General features: G+C 43.6%; 1 protein-coding gene across 1 annotated transcript; it reads left to right on the top strand.

The window, feature by feature from the left end:
• The first annotated feature begins 3,236 nt into the window (after positions 1-3,236).
• On the top strand, positions 3,237-13,125 carry LOC139394561 (mdm2-binding protein-like). Its single transcript, XM_071142657.1, has 4 exons — positions 3,237-3,621; positions 4,892-5,005; positions 12,348-12,413; positions 12,573-13,125. The coding sequence occupies exons 1-4, from the start codon at positions 3,487-3,489 to the stop codon at positions 12,606-12,608; spliced, it is 351 nt and encodes a 116-aa protein (XP_070998758.1). The 5' UTR covers positions 3,237-3,486; the 3' UTR covers positions 12,609-13,125.
• The last annotated feature ends 702 nt before the right edge of the window (positions 13,126-13,827 follow it).

Raw genomic sequence — 13,827 nt, 5'->3', positions numbered from 1 at the left:
TAAATGATGGTTTTATTCCTCAGGTGATGTGACCAGCAGATATAAATGATGGTTTTATTCCTCAGGTGATGTGACCAGTAGATATAAATGATGGTTTTATTCCTCAGGTGATGTGACCAGTAGATATAAATGATGGTTTTATTCCTCAGGTGATGTGACCAGTATATATAAATGATGGTTTTATTCCTCAGGTGATGTGACCAGTAGATATAAATGATGGTTTTATTCCTCAGGTGATGTGACCAGCAGGAATAGGTGATGTGACATGATGGTTTTATTCCTCAGGTGATGTGACCAGCAGATATAAATGATGGTTTTATTCCTCAGGTGATATAAATGATGGTTTTATTCCTCAGGTGATGTGACCAGTAGATATAAATGATGGTTTTATTCCTCAGGTGATATAAATGATGGTTTTATTCCTCAGGTGATATAAATGATGGTTTTATTCCTCAGGTGATGTGACCAGCAGATATAAATGATGGTTTTATTCCTCAGGTGATGTTACCAGCAGATATAAATGATGGTTTTATTCCTCAGGTGATATAAATGATGGTTTTATTCCTCAGGTGATGTGACCAGTAGATATAAATGATGGTTTTATTCCTCAGGTGATGTGACCAGTAGATATAAATGATGGTTTTATTCCTCAGGTGATGTGACCAGTAGATATAAATGATGGTTTTATTCCTCAGGTGATATAAATGATGGTTTTATTCCTCAGGTGATGTGACCAGCAGATATAAATGATGGTTTCATTCCTCAGGTGATGTGACCAGCAGATATAAATGATGGTTTTATTCCTCAGGTGATATAAATGATGGTTTTATTCCTCAGGTGATGTGACCAGTAGATATAAATGATGGTTTTATTCCTCAGGTGATGTGACCAGTAGATATAAATGATGGTTTTATTCCTCAGGTGATGTGACCAGTAGATATAAATGATGGTTTTATTCCTCAGGTGATATAAATGATGGTTTTATTCCTCAGGTGATATAAATGATGGTTTTATTCCTCAGGTGATGTGACCAGTAGATATAAATGATGGTTTTATTCCTCAGGTGATGTGACCAGCAGGAATACATGGTGGTTTTATTCCTCAGGTGATGTGACCAGCAGATATAAATTATGGTTTTATTCCTCAGGTGATATAAATGATGGTTTTATTCCTCAGGTGATGTGACCAGCAGATATACATGATAGTTTTATTCCTCAGGTGATGTGACCAGTAGATATAAATGATGGTTTTATTCCTCAGGTGATGTGACCAGTAGATATAAATGATGGTTTTATTCCTCAGGTGATGTGACCAGTAGATATAAATGATGGTTTTATTCCTCAGGTGATGTGACCAGCAGGAATACATGATGGTTTTATTCCTCAGGTGATGTGACCAGCAGATATAAATGATGGTTTTATTCCTCAGGTGATATAAATGATGGTTTTATTCCTCAGGTGATGTGACCAGTAGATATAAATGATGGTTTTATTCCTCAGGTGATATAAATGATGGTTTTATTCCTCAGGTGATATAAATGATGGTTTTATTCCTCAGGTGATGTGACCAGCAGATATAAATGATGGTTTTATTCCTCAGGTGATGTTACCAGCAGATATAAATGATGGTTTTATTCCTCAGGTGATATAAATGATGGTTTTATTCCTCAGGTGATGTGACCAGTAGATATAAATGATGGTTTTATTCCTCAGGTGATGTGACCAGTAGATATAAATGATGGTTTTATTCCTCAGGTGATGTGACCAGTAGATATAAATGATGGTTTTATTCCTCAGGTGATATAAATGATGGTTTTATTCCTCAGGTGATGTGACCAGCAGATATAAATGATGGTTTCATTCCTCAGGTGATGTGACCAGCAGATATAAATGATGGTTTTATTCCTCAGGTGATATAAATGATGGTTTTATTCCTCAGGTGATGTGACCAGTAGATATAAATGATGGTTTTATTCCTCAGGTGATGTGACCAGTAGATATAAATGATGGTTTTATTCCTCAGGTGATGTGACCAGTAGATATAAATGATGGTTTTATTCCTCAGGTGATATAAATGATGGTTTTATTCCTCAGGTGATATAAATGATGGTTTTATTCCTCAGGTGATGTGACCAGCAGATATAAATGATGGTTTTATTCCTCAGGTGATGTGACCAGCAGATATAAATGATGGTTTTATTCCTCAGGTGATATAAATGATGGTTTTATTCCTCAGGTGATGTGACCAGTAGATATAAATGATGGTTTTATTCCTCAGGTGATGTGACCAGTAGATATAAATTATGGTTTTATTCCTCAGGTGATGTGACCAGTAGATATAAATGATGGTTTTATTCCTCAGGTGATATAAATGATGGTTTTATTCCTCAGGTGATATAAATGATGGTTTTATTCCTCAGGTGATGTGACCAGCAGATATAAATGATGGTTTTATTCCTCAGGTGATGTGACCAGCAGATATAAATGATGGTTTTATTCCTCAGGTGATATAAATGATAGTTTTATTCCTCAGGTGATGTGACCAGTAGATATAAATGATGGTTTTATTCCTCAGGTGATGTGGCCAGTAGATATAAATGATGGTTTTATTCCTCAGGTGATGTGACCAGTAGATATAAATGATGGTTTTATTCCTCAGGTGATGTGACCAGTAGATATAAATGATGGTTTTATTCCTCAGGTGATGTGACCAGTAGATATACATGATAGTTTTAGAACTAATAAAACACAGTGAATATCCACAGTGAATATCAAGCGATGTAACCTAGTAGGCTTAATGATGTAATATGATGTCAGCATGCAACAGGTCGATGCCTCTCTACATTACTTTCCAGATGATTGTCTTCAGGAGCCCTCTTGGCTACTATATCATTGCATAGAGATGAAATATGTTGTCTGTTGCAATGGAATTGAACCTTAATTGATTACGGTGACTGCTGAGGTCATTAGTAGAGTAGATTCAACAGATTTCTGGCAGAGATAGTGACACCACTCTGTCAAAAAAGTATTCTGTGTGTGTGCGCGTGTCTGTGTGTGTTTAACTGTCTGTGTGTCTGTGTTGTTCAGGCTGGCCAAGTCGGAGAGCAGTGATTCCCTGGGCACTGTGTGTGTTTAACTGTCTGTGTGTGTCTAACTGTCTGTGTGTCTGTGTTGTTCAGGCTGGCCAAGTCGGAGAGCAGTGATTCCCTGGGCACTGTGTGTGTTTAACTGTCTGTGTGTGTCTAACTGTCTGTGTGTCTGTGTTGTTCAGGCTGGCCAAGTCGGAGAGCAGTGAGTCCCTGGGCTCTGTGTGTGTTTAACTGTCTGTGTGTCTGTGTTGTTCAGGCTGGCCAAGTCGGAGAGCAGTGATTCCCTGGGCTCTGTGTGCAGTGGCAGCAGTGGAACTGATACCCACCCAGCTGTGAGAGGCTTGAGACCGCAGAAAACCAGGTCTCAGTCCTCCTCCTCCTCAGTCTCAGCCCTAAGAATGGGCCCCCGGGGGCCAGAGAAGCACCACCCTGACCCCCAAAACAGCCACAGAGCCCCCCAGGCCCAGGGACACAGACAGGGACAGGCAGAGGACAAGGCCAGCAAGGAGTCTCGCTCCCAGAAACATGCCCGGGTAAGAGGTTATTGTATCTGTTGGGGAAATATTTCTGTGTTGTACAGCATGTAGATATTCACATAGAGTATTTATCTCTATAGACAGACACACAACATCTAGATACATAGTCTTCCATTAGGTTATGCTGTACTATATTGCCATATTGTAGCCCTCCACTAGTTAACTAGGACATGATGACGCTGTTGCAGATCTCTAACGACAGCGGTACATTCCTTTCTGTCCTACCATTATCCACAATGTTAAGATCTGTGAGGGGCCTCCTGTGTGGTGCAGCGGTACATTCCCTTCTGTCCTACCATTATCCACAATGTTAAGATCTGTGAGGGGCCTCCTGTGTGGTGCAGCGGTCTAAGGCACTGCATCGCAGTGCCACAGCCGGCCTTCACCCGGGAGACTCATGAGGCGGTCGCACAATTGGCCCAGCGTCGTCCGGGATAGGGGAGGTTTTGGCCGACCGCGATATCCTTGTCCCATCTCACTCTAGCGACTCCTTGTGGCGGGCCGGGCGCCTTCAAGCTGGCATCTGGTCGCCAATTGTACGGTGTTTCCTCTGACACATTGGTGCGTCTGGCTTCCAGGTTAAGTGGGCATTGTGTCAAGAAGCAGTGCGGCTTGGTTGGGTCGTGTTTCGGAGGACGCACGGCTCTCGGCCTTTGCCTCTCCCGAGTCCGTAGGAGAGTTGCAGCGATGAGACAACAGTGTAACTACCAGTTGGAGAGAAAATGGGGGAAAAGTACAACAAATAAATACATTTTCAAAATATCCTTGAGATAAGTTTATAGTTTCAAGGAACAAGACGTTGAGCTCTTCTGAATACTACGCAAACCCAAGCTTATCAACCACAACAAGAACAACGTGGCCCTGTGGAGAAAAATACAGGTTTATTTAGAGAAATACAGGTTTATTTAGAGAAACACAGGTTTATTTAGAGAAACACAGGTTTATTTCGAGCAGGAATGGGCAACTGGCGCCCCCACCCCCCTCCCTTTAGCCTTTTTTAGGCGGGGGGGGGGGGGGGGGGGGTGCTAAAACGTTTTGCTTCAAGGTGGGGGTATGGACGTGGGTACACAGACCCGCGAGCCACTGCGGCCCCCCATGATAAATTCATATTTTGGTAGCCCTCACCCCCATCAAAGTTGCCCATCCCTGAAGTAGAGAAATGTCATTGATTCCCATTGACACACACACATTCTTTATTTATTTAGCCTTTATTTAACTAGGCAAGTCACAACAGCATGCAGAGTGTTTTCTGTTGTTTCTGTTCCAGATGCTAGAAGAGGTTGTGGCGAAGACGCTGAAGCATCATGGGATCACCAGAGAACACAAGAATCTTGCCGCCTGCGGTCAAAGACTGTTTGAAATCTCCAAATTCTATCTGAAGGTTCCTCTCCTTTTTTTTCCCCATTCTTTGAATTTGACATTTAGCACCAACCGTGAGGTAACGTGAAAACTTCAACTAGAAGTCCCTTGGCCCCTCTTTGGAAAAGTTTTCAATGACAGAATGACAACTAAGACCGTAAGACAGATTGTTAGACAGATTGTCTTGTATTGCCTTGTCCTGAGCTTTTTGCCCTGTTCAACTATGTTAAATAAGATGGATAAGATGGCTGTCTGACCTGACTATAGCAGCTGACTGTTACAGTATCACCCCAGAGACTATAGAGAGATAAGCTGGCTGTCTGACCTGACTATAGCAGCTGTCTGTTACAGTATCACCCCAGAGACTATAGAGAGATAAGATGGCTGTCTGCCCTGACTATAGCATCTGACTGTTACAGTATCACCCCAGAGACTATAGAGAGATAAGCTGACTGTCTGCCCTGACTATAGCATCTGACTGTTACAGTATCACCCCAGAGACTATAGAGAGATAAGCTGGCTGTCTGCCCTGACTATAGCATCTGACTGTTACAGTATCACCCCAGAGACTATAGAGAGATAAGCTGACTGTCTGCCCTGACTATAGCATCTGACTGTTACAGTATCACCCCAGAGACTATAGAGAGATAAGCTGACTGTCTGCCCTGACTATAGCACCTGACTGTTACAGTATCACCCCAGAGACTATAGAGAGATAAGCTGACTGTCTGACCTGACTATAGCAGCTGACTGTTACATCATCACCCCAGAGACTATAGAGAGATAAGATGGCTGTCTGACCTGACTATAGCAGCTGACTGTTACATCATCACCCCAGAGACTATAGATAGATAAGATGGCTGTCTGCCCTGACTATAGCAGCTGACTGTTACAGTATCACCCCAGAGAGATAAGCTGGCTGTCTGCCCTGACTATAGCAGCTGACTGTTACAGTAAGAGACTGGCTGTGTCTGACCTGACTATAGCAGCTGACTGTTACAGTATCACCCCAGAGACTATAGAGAGATAAGCTGACTGTTACATCATCACCCCAGAGACTATAGAGAGATAAGCTGACTGTTACAGTATCACCTCAGAGACTATAGAGAGATAAGCTGACTGTTACAGTATCACCCCAGAGACTATAGAGAGATAAGCTGACTGTTACAGTATCACCCCAGAGACTATAGAGAGATAAGCTGACTGTTACAGTATCACCCCAGAGACTATAGAGAGATAAGCTGACTGTCTGACCTGACTATAGCAGCTGACTGTTACAGTATCACCCCAGAGACTATAGAGAGATAAGCTGGCTGTCTGACCTGACTATAGCAGCTGACTGTTACAGTATCACCCCAGAGACTATAGATAGATAAGCTGGCTGTCTGCCCTGACTATAGCATCTGACTGTTACAGTATCACCCCAGAGACTATAGAGAGATAAGCTGGCTGTCTGCCCTGACTATAGCATCTGACTGTTACAGTATCACCCCAGAGACTATAGAGAGATAAGCTGACTGTCTGCCCTGACTATAGCATCTGACTGTTACAGTATCACCCCAGAGACTATAGAGAGATAAGCTGACTGTCTGCCCTGACTATAGCATCTGACTGTTACAGTATCACCCCAGAGACTATAGAGAGATAAGCTGGCTGTCTGCCCTGACTATAGCATCTGACTGTTACAGTATCACCCCAGAGACTATAGAGAGATAAGCTGACTGTCTGCCCTGACTATAGCATCTGACTGTTACAGTATCACCCCAGAGACTATAGAGAGATAAGCTGACTGTCTGCCCTGACTATAGCATCTGACTGTTACAGTATCACCCCAGAGACTATAGAGAGATAAGCTGGCTGTCTGACCTGACTATAGCAGCTGACTGTTACAGTATCACCCCAGAGACTATAGAGAGATAAGCTGACTGTCTGACCTGACTATAGCAGCTGACTGTTACAGTATCACCCCAGAGACTATAGAGAGATAAGCTGGCTGTCTGCCCTGACTATAGCAGCTGACTGTTACAGTATCACCCCAGAGACTATAGAGAGATAAGCTGGCTGTCTGCCCTGACTATAGCAGCTGACTGTTACATCATCACCCCAGAGACTATAGAGAGAGAAACTGGCTGTCTGCCCTGACTATAGCAGCTGACTGTTACAGTATCACCCCAGAGACTATAGAGAGATAAGCTGACTGTTACATCATCACCCCAGAGACTATAGAGAGATAAGATGGCTGTCTGACCTGACTATAGCAGCTGACTGTTACATCATCACCCCAGAGACTATAGATAGATAAGATGGCTGTCTGCCCTGACTATAGCAGCTGACTGTTACAGTATCACCTCAGAGACTATAGAGAGATAAGCTGGCTGTCTGCCCTGACTATAGCAGCTGACTGTTACAGTATCACCCCAGAGACTATAGAGAGATAAGCTGGCTGTCTGACCTGACTATAGCAGCTGACTGTTACAGTATCACCCCAGAGACTATAGAGAGATAAGCTGACTGTTACATCATCACCCCAGAGACTATAGAGAGATAAGCTGACTGTTACAGTATCACCTCAGAGACTATAGAGAGATAAGCTGACTGTTACAGTATCACCCCAGAGACTATAGAGAGATAAGCTGACTGTTACAGTATCACCCCAGAGACTATAGAGAGATAAGCTGACTGTTACAGTATCACCCCAGACTGTTACAGTATCACCCCAGACTATAGAGAGATAAGCTGACTGTCTGACCTGACTATAGCAGCTGACTGTTACAGTATCACCCCAGAGACTATAGAGAGATAAGCTGGCTGTCTGACCTGACTATAGCAGCTGACTGTTACAGTATCACCCCAGAGACTATAGAGAGATAAGCTGGCTGTCTGCCCTGACTATAGCATCTGACTGTTACAGTATCACCCCAGAGACTATAGAGAGATAAGCTGGCTGTCTGCCCTGACTATAGCATCTGACTGTTACAGTATCACCCCAGAGACTATAGAGAGATAAGCTGGCTGTCTGCCCTGACTATAGCATCTGACTGTTACAGTATCACCCCAGAGACTATAGAGAGATAAGCTGACTGTCTGCCCTGACTATAGCATCTGACTGTTACAGTATCACCCCAGAGACTATAGAGAGATAAGCTGACTGTCTGCCCTGACTATAGCATCTGACTGTTACAGTATCACCCCAGAGACTATAGAGAGATAAGCTGGCTGTCTGCCCTGACTATAGCATCTGACTGTTACAGTATCACCCCAGAGACTATAGAGAGATAAGCTGACTGTCTGCCCTGACTATAGCATCTGACTGTTACAGTATCACCCCAGAGACTATAGAGAGATAAGCTGACTGTCTGCCCTGACTATAGCATCTGACTGTTACAGTATCACCCCAGAGACTATAGAGAGATAAGCTGGCTGTCTGACCTGACTATAGCAGCTGACTGTTACAGTATCACCCCAGAGACTATAGAGAGATAAGCTGACTGTCTGACCTGACTATAGCAGCTGACTGTTACAGTATCACCCCAGAGACTATAGAGAGATAAGCTGGCTGTCTGCCCTGACTATAGCAGCTGACTGTTACAGTATCACCTCAGAGACTATAGAGAGATAAGCTGGCTGTCTGCCCTGACTATAGCAGCTGACTGTTACAGTATCACCCCAGAGACTATAGAGAGATAAGCTGGCTGTCTGACCTGACTATAGCAGCTGACTGTTACAGTATCACCCCAGAGACTATAGAGAGATAAGCTGACTGTTACATCATCACCCCAGAGACTATAGAGAGATAAGCTGACTGTTACAGTATCACCTCAGAGACTATAGAGAGATAAGCTGACTGTTACAGTATCACCCCAGAGACTATAGAGAGATAAGCTGACTGTTACAGTATCACCCCAGAGACTATAGAGAGATAAGCTGACTGTTACAGTATCACCCCAGAGACTATAGAGAGATAAGCTGACTGTCTGACCTGACTATAGCAGCTGACTGTTACAGTATCACCCCAGAGACTATAGAGAGATAAGCTGGCTGTCTGACCTGACTATAGCAGCTGACTGTTACAGTATCACCCCAGAGACTATAGATAGATAAGCTGGCTGTCTGCCCTGACTATAGCATCTGACTGTTACAGTATCACCCCAGAGACTATAGAGAGATAAGCTGGCTGTCTGCCCTGACTATAGCATCTGACTGTTACAGTATCACCCCAGAGACTATAGAGAGATAAGCTGACTGTCTGCCCTGACTATAGCATCTGACTGTTACAGTATCACCCCAGAGACTATAGAGAGATAAGCTGACTGTCTGCCCTGACTATAGCATCTGACTGTTACAGTATCACCCCAGAGACTATAGAGAGATAAGCTGGCTGTCTGCCCTGACTATAGCATCTGACTGTTACAGTATCACCCCAGAGACTATAGAGAGATAAGCTGACTGTCTGCCCTGACTATAGCATCTGACTGTTACAGTATCACCCCAGAGACTATAGAGAGATAAGCTGACTGTCTGCCCTGACTATAGCATCTGACTGTTACAGTATCACCCCAGAGACTATAGAGAGATAAGCTGGCTGTCTGACCTGACTATAGCAGCTGACTGTTACAGTATCACCCCAGAGACTATAGAGAGATAAGCTGACTGTCTGACCTGACTATAGCAGCTGACTGTTACAGTATCACCCCAGAGACTATAGAGAGATAAGCTGGCTGTCTGCCCTGACTATAGCAGCTGACTGTTACAGTATCACCCCAGAGACTATAGAGAGATAAGCTGGCTGTCTGCCCTGACTATAGCAGCTGACTGTTACATCATCACCCCAGAGACTATAGAGAGAGAAACTGGCTGTCTGCCCTGACTATAGCAGCTGACTGTTACAGTATCACCCCAGAGACTATAGAGAGATAAGCTGACTGTTACATCATCACCCCAGAGACTATAGAGAGATAAGATGGCTGTCTGACCTGACTATAGCAGCTGACTGTTACATCATCACCCCAGAGACTATAGATAGATAAGATGGCTGTCTGCCCTGACTATAGCAGCTGACTGTTACAGTATCACCTCAGAGACTATAGAGAGATAAGCTGGCTGTCTGCCCTGACTATAGCAGCTGACTGTTACAGTATCACCCCAGAGACTATAGAGAGATAAGCTGGCTGTCTGACCTGACTATAGCAGCTGACTGTTACAGTATCACCCCAGAGACTATAGAGAGATAAGCTGACTGTTACATCATCACCCCAGAGACTATAGAGAGATAAGCTGACTGTTACAGTATCACCTCAGAGACTATAGAGAGATAAGCTGACTGTTACAGTATCACCCCAGAGACTATAGAGAGATAAGCTGACTGTTACAGTATCACCCCAGAGACTATAGAGAGATAAGCTGACTGTTACAGTATCACCCCAGAGACTATAGAGAGATAAGCTGACTGTCTGACCTGACTATAGCAGCTGACTGTTACAGTATCACCCCAGAGACTATAGAGAGATAAGCTGACTGTCTGACCTGACTATAGCAGCTGACTGTTACAGTATCACCCCAGAGACTATAGAGAGATAAGCTGGCTGTCTGCCCTGACTATAGCAGCTGACTGTTACAGTATCACCCCAGAGACTATAGAGAGATAAGCTGGCTGTCTGCCCTGACTATAGCAGCTGACTATAGACTATAGACTATAGAGAGATAGAGAGACTATAGAGAGATAAGCTGGCTGTCTGACCTGACTATAGCAGCTGACTGTTACAGTATCACCCCAGAGACTATAGAGAGATAAGCTGGCTGTCTGACCTGACTATAGCAGATGACTGTTACAGTATCACCCCAGAGACTATAGAGAGATAAGCTGACTGTTACATCATCACCCCAGAGACTATAGAGAGATAAGTTGACTGTTACATCATCACCCCAGAGACTATAGAGAGATAAGCTGACTGTTACATCATCACCCCAGAGACTATAGAGAGATAAGCTGGCTGTCTGACCTGACTATAGCAGCTGACTGTTACATCATCACCCCAGAGACTATAGAGAGATAAGTTGGCTGTTACATCATCACCCCAGAGACTATAGAGAGATAAGCTGACTGTTACATCATCACCCCAGAGACTATAGAGAGATAAACAGACTGTTACATCATCACCCCAGAGACTATAGAGAGATAAGCTGGCTGTCTGACCTGACTATAGCATCTGACTGTTACAGTATCACCCCAGAGACTATAGAGAGATAAGCTGACTGTCTGACCTGACTATAGCAGCTGCCTGTTACAGTATCACCCCAGAGACTATAGAGAGATAAGCTGACTGTTACATCATCACCCCAGAGACTATAGAGAGATAAGTTGACTGTTACATCATCACCCCAGAGACTATAGAGAGATAAGCTGACTGTTACATCATCACCCCAGAGACTATAGAGAGATAAACGGACTGTTACATCATCACCCCAGAGACTATAGAGAGATAAGCTGACTTACATCATCACCCCAGAGACTATAGAGAGATAAGCTGACTGTTACATCATCACCCCAGAGACTATAGAGAGATAAGATGACTGTTACATCATCACCCCAGAGACTATAGAGAGATAAACCTGGCTGTCTGACCTGACTATAGCAGCTGACTGTTACATCATCACCCCAGAGACTATAGAGAGATAGGCTGACTTACATCATCACCCCAGAGACTATAGAGAGATAAGCTGACTGTTACATCATCACCCCAGAGACTATAGAGAGATAAGCTGACTGTTACATCATCACCCCAGAGACTATAGAGAGATAAGATGACTGTTACATCATCACCCCAGAGACTATAGAGAGATAAGATGACTGTTACATCATCACCCCAGAGACTATAGAGAGATAAGCTGACTGTTACATCATCACCCCAGAGACTATAGAGAGATAAGCTGACTGTTACATCATCACCCCAGAGACTATAGAGAGATAAGCTGACTGTTACATCATCACCCCAGAGACTATAGAGAGATAAGCTGACTGTTACATCATCACCCCAGAGACTATAGAGAGATAAACTGGCTGTCTGACCTGACTATAGCAGCTGACTGTTACATCATCACCCCAGAGACTATAGAGAGATAAGATGACTGTTACATCATCACCCCAGAGACTATAGAGAGATAAGCTGACTGTTACATCATCACCCCAGAGACTATAGAGAGATAAGCTGACTGTTACAGTATCACCCCAGAGACTATAGAGAGATAAGCTGACTGTTACAGTATCACCCCAGAGACTATAGAGAGATAAGCTGACTGTTACATCATCACCCCAGAGACTATAGAGAGATAAGCTGGCATCACAATGTATTCCTTTTCTCCAAAAGGATCTGAAGACGTCCAGGGGCCTTCATGAGGAAATGATGAAAGCAGCCAGCAGCAATGCCAAACAGGTAACCTGTCAACCATTTATTACATATTTTACCTTCCCCTTACGAAGGTGAACTTTGAACCATGTTCTTCAGAAGTCGAGGGGTGTTCAGGTAGAAATTGTTCATGAAGAGTTTGTAAATTGTAAACAGACCCATGTGTTTTTATTGGTTGTATTGCAGGTCATCGACTGGGTCACGGAGCGGGCCTCTAAGTGACGAGAGAACGATCCCTAGTGGTTTTCGACTGGTTTTATCGTCACGGCAAACCGCAACCATCAGTGGAATGTACTTTCACCACCGGAAACATCAGTACAGTCTGTCAGGAGGTGAACGTGTGATTAGCATGTTTGTTTGTGTCTTAAGAACCTCAGTGACTGTCAGTTGCCAGGCAGCCATTCGTTGTTATTCCATTGTTTGTTTATGTCTTAAGAACTTCAGTGACTGTCAGTTGCCAGGCAGCCATTCATTGTAATTACATTGTTTGTTTATGTCTTTAGAACTTCAGTGACTGTCAGTTGCCAGGCAGCCATTCATTGTAATTACATTGTTTGTTTATGTCTTAAGAACTTCAGTGACTGTCAGTTGCCAGGCAGCCATTCATTGTAATTACATTGTTTGTTTTAATGAGTTCTCTCTTATGTTGTTTTAATAGGAAATTCCACAAACTGGGAGGTTTGTCTTTTAGATGTGTTTACATGGTTTATTTAACATGTATGTCTCTGTTTGTTGTAAAGCATTGGTAGAATTGTAGATATCACTATTTCTTTTAGTTGTGCCATCAATTTGATGAAATATAATAAAATGTGTTTTGTGATCTTTGTGCGTACTACGACTGTTCTGTGCAGTACAACACTGTCAGTTTCTAGTGACGTAACATTAGTCTATCTCGGTTCACAGTAGGAACAAATGCAACGCCAACAGAGAATGTCACTTTCTCTCACACATATGAACAAAACAATGCTTTCTCTATACCCCCCTCGGTCCTCACTATTCTATACCCCCCTCAGTCCTCACTACTCTATACCCCCCTCAGTCCTCACTATTCTATACCCCCCTCAGTCCTCACTATTCTATACCCCCCTCAGTCCTCACTACTCTATACCCCCTCAGTCCTCACTATTCTATACCCCCCTCAGTCCTCACTATTCTAAACCCCCTCAGTCCTCACTACTCTATACCCCCCTCAGTCCTCACTATTCTATACCCCCCTCGGTCCTCACTATTCTATACCCCCCTCGGTCCTCACTATTCTATACCCCCCTCAGTCCTCACTACTCTATACCCCCTTCAGTCCTCACTATTCTATACCCCCCTCAGTCCTGACTACTCTATACCCCCCTCAGTCCTCACTACTCTATACCCCCCTTAGTCCTTACTACTCTATACCACCCCACTTAGTCCTTACTACTCTATACCACCCCCTAGTCCTCACTAC

This window comes from Oncorhynchus clarkii, unplaced genomic scaffold (assembly GCF_045791955.1).
Source record: "Oncorhynchus clarkii lewisi isolate Uvic-CL-2024 unplaced genomic scaffold, UVic_Ocla_1.0 unplaced_contig_9003_pilon_pilon, whole genome shotgun sequence".
NCBI classification, from domain to species: domain Eukaryota; kingdom Metazoa; phylum Chordata; class Actinopteri; order Salmoniformes; family Salmonidae; genus Oncorhynchus; species Oncorhynchus clarkii.
This window is presented reverse-complemented; position numbering and strand designations above follow the sequence as displayed.